The 11,327-nt window shown below is 34.1% G+C and overlaps 2 protein-coding genes across 2 annotated transcripts in view; both read left to right on the top strand.

Moving 5' to 3' along the window:
* The window catches only part of LOTGIDRAFT_184912 (hypothetical protein), a gene marked incomplete at its 5' end in the record, with an annotated part of 12,818 nt that extends 10,575 nt beyond the window's left edge, over positions 1-2,243 (top strand). The window contains 4 exons of the mRNA XM_009046198.1: positions 256-265; positions 814-1,072; positions 1,412-1,553; positions 2,041-2,243. Of these exons, the coding sequence (XP_009044446.1) occupies positions 256-265; positions 814-1,072; positions 1,412-1,553; positions 2,041-2,124 (495 nt within the window). The 3' untranslated portion in view covers positions 2,125-2,243. The remainder of the gene's footprint in view (positions 1-255; positions 266-813; positions 1,073-1,411; positions 1,554-2,040) is intronic.
* A 2,305-nt stretch (positions 2,244-4,548) lies between these two features.
* On the top strand, positions 4,549-11,039 carry LOTGIDRAFT_184909 (hypothetical protein). Its single transcript, XM_009046197.1, has 7 exons — positions 4,549-4,766; positions 5,387-5,549; positions 5,956-6,057; positions 6,676-6,793; positions 7,247-7,310; positions 7,479-7,600; positions 10,287-11,039. Exons 2-7 carry the CDS (start codon positions 5,397-5,399, stop codon positions 10,946-10,948), a joined length of 1,221 nt encoding a protein of 406 aa, XP_009044445.1. The 5' UTR covers positions 4,549-4,766; positions 5,387-5,396; the 3' UTR covers positions 10,949-11,039.
* Positions 11,040-11,327: the final 288 nt, after the last annotated feature.

Here is an 11,327-nt window from a genome sequence, read left to right as displayed (position 1 = left end):
ATACAGAACAGTAGGATATAAAACTCCATTTCATTTCATTAGTCCAATAAGATACAGAACAGTAGGATATAAAACTCTATTTCATTTCATTAGACCAATAAGATACAGAACAGTAGGATATAAAACTCCATTTCATTTCATTAGTCCAATAAGATACAGAACAGTAGGATATAAAACTCTATTTCATTTCATTAGTCCAATAAGATACAGAACAGTAGAATATAAAACTCTATTTCATTTCATTAGTCCAATAAGGTACAGAACAGTAGGATATAAAACTCTATTTCATTTCATTAGTCCAATAAGATACAGAACAGTTCATTTCATTAGTCCAATAAGATACAGAACAGTAGGATATAAAACTCTATTTCATTTCATTAGTCCAATAAGATACAGAACAGTAAGATATAAAACTATATTTCATTTCATTAGTCCAATAAGATACAGAACAGTAGGATATAAAAATATGTTTCATTTCATTAGTTCAATAAGATACAGAACAGTAGGATATAAAACTACTATTTCATTTCATTAGTCCAATAAGATACAGAACAGTAAGATATAAAACTCTATTTCATTTCATTAGTCCAATAAGATACAGAACAGTAAGATATAAAACTATATTTCATTTCATTAGTCCAATAAGATACAGAACAGTAGGATATAAAACTCTATTTCATTTCATTAGTCCAATAAGATACAGAACAGTAGGATATAAAACTCTATTTCATTTCATTAGTCCAATAAGATACAGAACAGTAGGATATAAAACTCTATTTCATTTCATTAGTCCAATAAGATACAGAACAGTAGGATATAAAACTGAAGTTTATTTCGTTCTAGAATCTCTGCCAATATTAGTACAAGTGATAGAAAGGGAAGAATCCAAATCACCAGAGAACGTCAACGCTACAGAGAACTGTATTTCTGCCGTGACCAAGATTTGTAAATATAACTCTAGTAAAGTCAACTTAAATGATATAATTCCACGATTCGTGACATGGCTGCCAGTCTACGAAGACGAAGATGAGGCTGTTCATATTTTTGGCTATCTTTGTGATTTGATTGACATGTGAGTACTTAACACACCTCTTCTCAAACATTTGTGACTGGAATTGCTTCGAGAGTTTGTCACTTCTGTTCCAGGGGCTCATTGATTTGTTTTTTTTTTTTTATTTTCTTAACGAACAACCTTGGAGCCTTAATGCTGTGTGAGTTAGTGAGTTAGACTGTAACAAAGTGCTAAAAAGTAGAACATTCAATTTCAGGAACCACCCTGAACTTCTGTTCCAGGGGCTCTATTTTCTTAACGAATACCCTTGGGGCCTTTATGCTGTGGTGGTTCAGTGAGTTTTAGACGCTTAATTCATTACTGTAACAAATTGCTAAAAAGTAGAACATTCAATTTCAGGAACCACCCTGCAGTACTGGGTGCAAATAATAGTAATCTACCAAAAATCATCTGGTCTATAGCAGAAGTGATGCAGAAAGAAACGTTCGCTACAGATGCTGATATTTACGTAAGGCTTGTTAATATTGTCAAACAAGTTCAGGTTAGTAAATTAGGTCAAATGTCTTAATACACATTCGAGGACATAATATATACATAATGGGATTGTAAAGAGGATACTTAAAATGTCCTCAAGGCATCGTATCCCGAATACGGGAGATGGTTTTTTATTAACCTAAGCCAACTACACTGAGATTTCCTCTAAAGATTTCAGGTTCAATTTTGATTGGACAATATTTATCTACGAATGTGTAATTTCTCTCACTTGTGTTACCACGTCCACAAGGAATCAAGATGAATGGTGGCGTAGTTTGAACACGATGTCCTCAAGGGATTCTAAAGAGATTTTCTTTACTTTTATGTGTATCTTGCACAGCTTACAGCTTTGATTTGTCTAAGACGTCTGTGATTCCTGCAATTCCACTAAGCATATTGTGACTTCACTATTAAACAGCTGATCATAGAAGTCACTGAAGTCAATAATTGTCTTCTGAACTTAGCCAATTGTTTTGTTTGTTTTTCTTTTGTAGACAAATGAGTCTGTTTTTGGTGCGTGCTTGCAAGAGCTGACACCAGTGCTTCGAGAAGCGTTAATGGAGGGCCTGAAACACTGAATTTGAGACATTAGAATTTTATGTGACAGACTTGAAATGTGTATTTTAGAAAATCGGCCAATGAAGACTATTTAACCATTTCTTTATGGAACTCTCTAGAACTTTTGAGTGCAACGCGACAATGGAGAATTGAAAACTTTATCTTGCACACTCTTCAAAGATTTTTTGGCTCTTGATTGCTCTTGAATTTGACCATTCTTTGTAGAATTTTTGTGTGCAACGCTATAATGGAGAATGCATGACTCCATCTTGTGCTCTCTTTTGTGCTCTCTTTTGAAGGATTTTTTGGCTTTCAATTTTTTTGTTAAAAGGATTAGAATTTTTATAAGCAATTCAAAGCTATCTTTAAAGCAGTGTTTATCTTTGACAATCTGTTTTTGCCTCAAGATTTTATTTAATATACCACCCTTGTATGGAAATAGACTATTCCAATCCTGAATTCATTACAACAGAATGCTTTATAAAATGTTTGTGCAGAAGAATCTAATTTGACAGAAAAGGAGTGTTCAGCAATAGTAATAACCAATTTTTTTTCTGTGAGTTTTGAATACTGCTGAACTGTATGAAGTGAATTTATTTCATGTCTTTAAAGGTACAGGTGCGCCATTTTTGGGGGTTGATTTAAGTCTTGAATATATGGAAATAGTCTACAGAAGTACTAGAATGTACGAAAATCGCATAATTCCTTCAAAAATATCTCAAACTAGGAATTTCTTTTCCTATGCCTATAAATGTCTTTTCTATATATGGCAGTTTCTCAAAAAAGAGACGATTCGTCTTTTTAACTTTCAAAGGTGGATAATTCTGGACACGCATGGATTTGAAGGCTCAAAGTTTGACAGCAAGCTGATTAGCTTAGCTAAAAAAATTCCCGTTTCTGAGACTAAAGTATGATTGGTCAAATAGCACATCTGTCCCTTTAAGTCGTGTATGGTAAAACTATGCCAGATTTTTTTACGAATAATTTATCTAGCTTAATTCAATTTTAAAAAACAATATTTTCTTGTGGCATATTTAAGGTATTTTTTCTTTAGAAATCATGACTATTCTGAATTTCAATTTTTTGAAAATTTAAGAATTAGAAATTTTGTTATTAATTGCTATGAAATTTTGTATTTTTGATGAAACCAACTTTCATAGTACAAACACTCTTTTGGGGCAAAATTTCTTTCTTTACTCTGCCTTAGATGGTATGAAAAACAATGTTGAGGACAGGGGGGATTAGGAAAGGAGCAACTCTGGCAGAACTTTTAAATTTCTTTCCTCTTAAGCCTGTTAAGGTGTGGGCACACGAACGATCTAGGTGGGAATCTTTTGTTGCCAACTAAAGTCTTGCCAAGAGATTTAACTACACATGGGCACACGAGGAGCCAAAAATCTCCAGTCTGTCGTTTTCCACCATGTCATTAATCACATGCAGATTATGCACTTGAAATGAAAATGAATCTGATTGGATGATGTTGGTCTGTCTTGCAGACAATAAAATAATTGGAGACATATAAAACCTGTCGGGATGCGAGACAATCCTGTCATGGAAGCACGGGGACACACAAGATTTTACTCAAGACTTTCAGACCTCTTGTGTGCCGGTACCTTTAGCTTCACCACAGATATTATCAAATTGTTAGTAAGATAACTTTTTCAAGGGAATAAAATTAAAATTTAAATTTTTTTATCAGATTCTCTGGAGTTTCGAAATAGAGAATATTTTTTTTTCTGCTTATTTTTTGTTGACTATGCTACAAATCTGTAAAATAAATCTGTTTTCGTTTGTAGTTATTGTTTATTTTCAAATTTCCCATCCCAACGAATGTTCCTGGAGCATTCTGAACTTTGAATTTACTGATATTCAATAGCTTCTTTTTCAAAGAAAACTAAACCAAAGAAAAAAATGAAATGAATGGAGTTTTACATCCTACTTTTCTGCACCATGTGGACTTATGAAGACGAGCAACGCCATGCAGGGTACAATGAGGGAAATTTTTGCCAGGACAGCGGCATTAGCCTGCTCTTTTTCAATTTCCAACTTTAACGTGCACAGCCTGTAGCACACAGGGCCTCGGTTTATTGTCCCATCTGCTTTTTGCTTGGCTTACATGTGTTAAAGATCAGTCAACAGTTGGAATTAAAAAAAAGTAGGATAACACTACTATCCTGGTAAAATTTCCTTCATTGCACACAGGTATATGTATTGCCCTGGGAGACCAAACAATAGGTGAAAAGTGATTGACCAATCAGATGGAGGTTCCCTATTAAGAAATATAAGAAAAAGTAGAATATGTCCTTTTTCTAACATAAAAAAAAATGAAATACACGTAACTAGATGCGTCTTATAGAAGGTGCGCATTGGACTCGGAAATCTACAGTATACGATCTTAATCAAGAGTTAATTCCCTTGACCTATTTGCTCTTACGCGGTACCAATGAGACTGAATGCGTGTCACTGGAATCAAAACTTTTTCCAACTTCTCCTTGAATGCTAAACTGAAAAGTATTTGCTGGATAGCCTTAACCCTTTACAATTCAAGCAGTTACGTGTACAAAGAGGTTAAGATGAACTTTGTCACTTTTTGTAAAACAATGTAACGATTTTGACCTAAATGATAACAATCGATATCAAACGACGAATAACCTTTTGCAAGGTAATGCATTTATTTTTTTGCTATTTCATTCCCTAAACTTTGCTTTTTCCTGCATTCTTTGCCAAATCAACTTAACTAATGTGTGAATCTGCAAGTTCGTCGTTGCAAAAACAAGACGCAATTGCAAATCAGAAAGTCGAAGAAAGCCTTCATGGATCATAACTTATAATAATACGCAATACGCTACAATAATTCATAATGTACAAGAGGTGAAAAGTTGTCCAACTACTATGAAGTGTCACCCGGACAAATACTGCCGTTTTAACTCACTTAGGGTTCGTATGAAATTTAGTTTATAGGAAAATGATGATTATTTTCTGTGATTTGAACTTGGTTGCATATTACAGGGCTGGACTTGCTGGATTGCAAAATCATAGGGGAGAGTTGGCACACAAGGCGTGATATGCAAAGCATGCGTTATCATATAGGGGAGATTTGGGGCACATGGACTGTAATAAATGTGGGATATGAAAATGACCTAAATTTATAAATTTTGAGAGTGATACTTTGAAGTTTAACATGCAGAGCATGCAAAATTAGATAGGGGAGATTTGGGCCACATGTACTCTACCAAATGTGGGATTTGCAAAATTTTTATTTTATTTTTTATTTATTTGCAGGAAACCAAAGATGGGTTTGTGTAGTTTTCAAAACTTCGTGATATTTTGGTCAGCCATTTTTCTTGGATTGGCCTACTTCCTGTACACGCCAGTACCTCATGGATTTTCTGAGCCGTGGAAATTACGGACGGTTCTGGCCGGTTTCAAGACTGTCAACCTTATTGTAAGTTGATAAGGGCTACAGTCTGGGGTCTCAGAATTGTCAAAGGGGGGCTCCTCAGCAATTCTTTGACAATGTATAATAATTAGAAATTAAAGAGTGTTGGGGCCAAAACTGGACCTTGCTCTCTTTTCTAGGGAGTTTGGGGTATGGGGTAACAAACGCTCCCTGGCCCCAAAGTAAAAACGAAGGCTCAGTGAGTTCGACACTCACTCTCTGAAAATCGAAAAAGAGCAGATTAATGTCTATAACTTTGCAAAATTCATTAGCCTAATCAAAATAACTTCATTTAATATCATTTTATTAAAAATTACCTGCTACTTTCAGGGTTGTGTGGGTGAGTTCTGACCCTTAGTGCAGATGGAATTTTCAATGAATAAAGTATTAATTTTGTGCGTACTATTTTCAGGGTGGTGTAAGTGAGTTACTAGGCTATGATAGTGGCATCAATATGACTCGAAAATTCTTAAACATCGCCTACGCCAGGCAACCAGATGATCCTGCATTGGAGGTGAGTTGATAAACAATTTGAATCTTTGGAGGCTGTGACTATTTGTAGATAGGCTACTGTCGCAAACAATGAGTGGGGCATTTGTTATTGGCTGCAGCTCAAGGCACTATGATCGATTGTACTGGCATTGTTCAGATTAGTCGGTAGATGACAAGTTAACGTTCGCTTCCAGCGGATGCTGATATCGCAAACTAGGTAGTTGTTGGTAGTCGTAGTAGTTGGTAGTTGGATTGGTTCAAATTGGATGATTCGGTGTTGTTGGTTTGGTTGTTGATTCTTCGTTAGATCTGGTCAGATTAGTAAACTTACAAAACTATTGATACTGCAGAAACCCAAACCTGGTTAGGCTAACCCTATTATATATTGGATTGTTGTCTGCTAGGCGATGGGGCCATGGGTTGGAATCCTCTTCAAGGTTAGAAAAATTCTGATGCATAGGCTTTGAGTGTCGGCCCGGTGTCGGCTCTCACCCCCTAATACCTATTACTGCCTAGAACAATTTGGTTTTCTCTGTTTTGTCTCCATTGCAATCTAACAACATTTTTTGTTATAGGGAGTGCAGGCCTTGTGTAGGCTATCACTTTCCAATTTGTTAATTTTTTTTTACTATCTTTCCAGGTTTGGGATGCAACATTTGATGGTGTACCAGTTAGAATTTATAAACCAATCAAAATTCAGACACCTGCTCCTGCTATGGTGTTTCTACACGGAGGGGGGTGGGTCTTATTTAGTATAGGTAAGGAGAATTTGTGGGCGTTTTTTACTTTACGTGATAACACCCACCACCATCATTGGTTTTGTGCTTCATGTTGACCCAAGTTTTCTCTTTATTTCATCCACTGTTAATTGGTGAGCTGGTCCAGGGTTAAATTCTGGCATAAGGAGAGATATACCCAGTGGTTGCGCCAGCCTTCTGAGACTGGGGGTACAAATAAGGGGCAGACTGACTCAATGGGGGGACAACTGTTGAGGCTGAATTCAAATTTTGATTACTCTGTGGTGGTGTCATGGTGGCAAGCCTCTCATAGAGTGTCTTAGAGGGCTCTCAAGAAAATTTTAGAAATGGTCAATATGAGTATATATTCATCAGTTAGCATACCTGGTGTCATAAAGTTACAACAGAATCCCTGTAAAATTCATAAACTAAGACGTAGTATCACTTTAATGTTTATCGTGTTTTCTATTTCAGATGAATATGATTTGACCACAAGACTAATCGCTAAACAAGCTGAGATCATTGTAGTCTCTGTTAAGTATGTTATTTTAACTCTCAATTGATTATATTGTTAGATATATTTGAATGAGGGGTTGTAGCTCAATCGGTTAGGGTTGTAATTCAATCTATCAGAGTGTTGAAAACTTTATATGATATCGTTTGCACGGTTGCATGAAATTAAGTCTGTTGTCATGGTTTTTTTCAGCTATCGGCTGGCACCAGAATATCCATTCCCGATTCCGTTTGACGACTGTGTGACAGCGACAACACATTTGTTACAAAATGGCGCCAAATATGGAGTAGACCCCAAACGAGTTGCAGTTGCAGGTAATGTCTAAAAATTCCTTTCTTGCAAAGTTATTTTTGAATAGGTTTTCATTTGGATGGGTCTGACATGGAAAAAGTGTCCAGCTGTTCTGATGGGACACTAAACCGAGACCCTTACTGCTGTTCCGACTAAATTTCCATCATTACGCACTGCATACAGCCTTTCCGATCTTCATTAGCTCAATCAAGTTCAGAAAACTAATACATAAAACTCCATTCATACCATTTTTCATTTGCATTTCATCTTGCATTTCATTTCATTCTTCATTTGCATTTCGTTTTGCTTTTCATTTCATTCTTTATTTGCATTTCATTCTTTATTTGCATTTCATTCTTTATTTGCATTTCATTCTTTATTTGCATTTCATTCTTTATTTGTATTTCATTCTTCATTTGCATTTCATTCTTTATTTGCATTTCATTCTTTATTTGCATTTCATTCTTTATTTGTATTTCATTCTTCATTTGCATTTCATTCTTTATTTGTATTTCATTTCCCCCCCCCCAACGGCTTTGCTTTCTGCTTACAGGAGATTCCGCTGGTGGAAATTTGGCGGCAGCCGTGGCTCAAAGACTCTCTTATGAACCAGAATCATTTTTACCAAAATTAAAATTACAGCTTCTAATATACCCTTGTCTACAGGCATCTGATTTTAATTTACCATCATTTTTACAAAATGGAGGATTTGGTGGAATGCTGTCAAAGGCTTCAATGGTTCAGTATTGGATGTTATACATGGGATTGAAAAACCTCACGGAAAATTCTGCATATTTCCAAAACAATTTACATACGTCTCCGTTTTTAAGACATTCCGAATATTCAGAATACATCAGTTTAAAACTGTTGCCACAGCAACTACAGGATCGGGCAAAAAAATTTGAATACAAGGATGAAGACATTAATATCGAACTTGCCTCCAAAATTGAAGATCTGCTGATAAATCCGTATTTTGCTCCGTTAATGGCAGCAAATTTGAGCAACGTGGCCTCAGCATATATCGTGAATGCAGAGTTCGATGTTTTACGCGATGAAGGACTTATATACGGTCAAAGGTTAAAGCAGGCAGGGGTCAAAGTTCACATGCATAATGTGCGACAAGCATTTCATGGATCGTTTTCCCCCGTGCCTCCGGTTTCGTATCTCCATTATGAACTCTTAACCAAAACTTATAATGAAATTTGTCTTTATTTGAAAAAAAAATTATAATAACGAAATAAAATATTTTCACTGTATTTTAAATAATTGTGTATTTTGATATTAATTTGTTAAGATATTCCTGGAATTCAAAATTCATGGAAATACCTGTATTTTACATATTCATGTATTTTAAATATTCATGTATTTTAAATATTTATGTATTTTACATATTCATGTATTTTAAATATTCATGTATTTTAAATATTTATGTATTTTACATATTCATGTATTTTAAATATTCATGTATTTTAAATATTTGTGTATTTAGATATTTGTGTATTTAAATATTCATGTTTTTACATATTCATGTATTTTAAATATTCATGTATTTTAAATATTCATGTATTTTAAATATTCATGTATTTTAAATATTTGTGTATTTAAATATTCATGATTTTAGATATTCATGTATTTTAAATATTCACGTATTTCAAATATTTGTGTATTTAAATATTCATGTTTTTAGATATTCATGTATTTTAAATATTCACGTATTTCAAATATTCACATATTTTAAATATTCACGTATTTTAAATATTTGTGTATTTGAATACGCCTTAACAAATTAACCCTTGAACTTGAATAAGTTATCTTCAGTCATAATTCCAGTCAACCCAGCTGGGTACTGATAATCTGGAAAGATCAATGCCAAGAGATTTGGCCAAGGACCAGCTGATGGACAAGATTCAGGATTCTTAACCTGTGAACCAAAGTTATTATCCTTGTAATATATAGTAGTTTCTATAACTGAAAGTGTATGACGTTAATGTTTTGTAATTTGGTAACAAGCGGCTCAGGTATATCGATATATCACATGAATATATGGCCAATAGGGCCTCTGCTAGTATTAAAAGGGTTAAGAAAGAACAACACAAAATGTATTTTAATTATGTAAAATCTGTGCCAAAGTTATTATCTTATAACTGGGTAATTTTTACGGATTGAAAATTAATTTGATTTTTGTGTTCTTTATCTTTAAATGTTTTTAACAAATCTCTATATTTAAAAAAAAAAACAAAAATTTTGACTGCCATATTGAGTCCTTTTTTAAATCATCATTTAGTTTTCATTTTAAATTGAAGAAATATATTCTTAAAGCAACTTTACAAGTTATATTTTTAATGCAAGGTAAATTGGATTTGGTATGAAATATAGAAGAATAGAAAGGTTGGGGAGGGGGGGATGGATCTGTGCAGTCTGCATTTAAATATCCCTTGATAGTTGAAATTGTCAAAGGATCAGACTTATGTGCTAAATTTCACTCATTGCACACTGCTATACAATAGTTCATTATTAAACAAGTCAGGAGCAGAAAGGCACCTATATACATGTGCTCGATTTATTCTGGAGGAAATTGATCTCAATGTTGTTAAATTTTCTCCACTGCACACTACACACAATGGCTCATCTTCATAAGGCAAATAAGGAGCAGAAAGTTCGATAGGGCCTAGAATTGATTTCCTATCAATATTTCAAATAATTTTTCAGGGGACAGTGCCGGAGGGAACTTGGCTGCAGCCGTTTCAACGAAGTTAAGAGATGAACATCATAAGCCTGGAATAAGACTACAGATTCTTGTGTATCCAGTCCTTCAAGGATGCGACTGGTATTTGCCTAGTTACCAAACGGGGGCCATCTTGTTTAATCGTGATGATAAAGCAAAATTTGTGCGAGCTTATGTAAATTTTAGCAAAGATTTTTTTCCATTTATTGGAACTGAAAGATATTATTCCAAAACTGTTCGGGAAAAATGTAAAAAATTTGTAGATTTCCATTTGCTGCCGAATGAATTTATCCCAAAAGATTACAAACAAACGGAATTATTTTCCAAAGACAAATTACCAAAAACTTTGGAAAAAGATTTTCAAAAGGCTCAAAAGTTTTTGTCAAATCCTTACATTTTTCCATTGATGTTGGAAAACTTAAAGGGGTTACCTCCGACTTTTATTTTATCAGTGGAGTACGACACTTTAAGAGATGAAAATATCATTTTTGTGTCGCGGCTCCAATCGGCAGGAGTTGATGTAGTTAGGAAACATTTTGACCAATGTATCCATGGATGTTTCAATTTGCGGAATTCCTCCTTTGATTTTTCCGATGGGAAACGAATGATCCAAACTATCGTTGATTATTTAAAAGAAAAATTGTAATTTTGAAAAGAATTTTATTTTTGAAAATTGTATGTTTTTTTTTAACAGAAAATAATTTTTGTTTTTTTTGAATAAAATTGTTTTTTAAAAGAAAAACATAAAAGATATTTTGTTTGTTCAAAAATCAAATAAAATTTAATGGGGTCATAAAAATGTTATAGTTATACATCCTAATTTTCTGCTTTAGATGGAGTTAATGAAGACAGACAACACCATGCAGTGTGCAATGAGGGAAATTTTGCCAGCACATTGGTCATTAGCCTACTCTCTAAATGTTAAAATGAAATGAATGGAGTTTTACATCCTACTTTTCTGCATCTCATTGGGCTCATGCATATGGAAAACATGCAGTGTGCTATGAGGGAAATTTTGCCAGGAC

The sequence above is a fragment of the Lottia gigantea genome, assembly GCF_000327385.1.
Source record: "Lottia gigantea unplaced genomic scaffold LOTGIsca_10, whole genome shotgun sequence".
Classification (NCBI taxonomy): Eukaryota; Metazoa; Mollusca; class Gastropoda; family Lottiidae; genus Lottia; species Lottia gigantea.
This window is presented reverse-complemented; position numbering and strand designations above follow the sequence as displayed.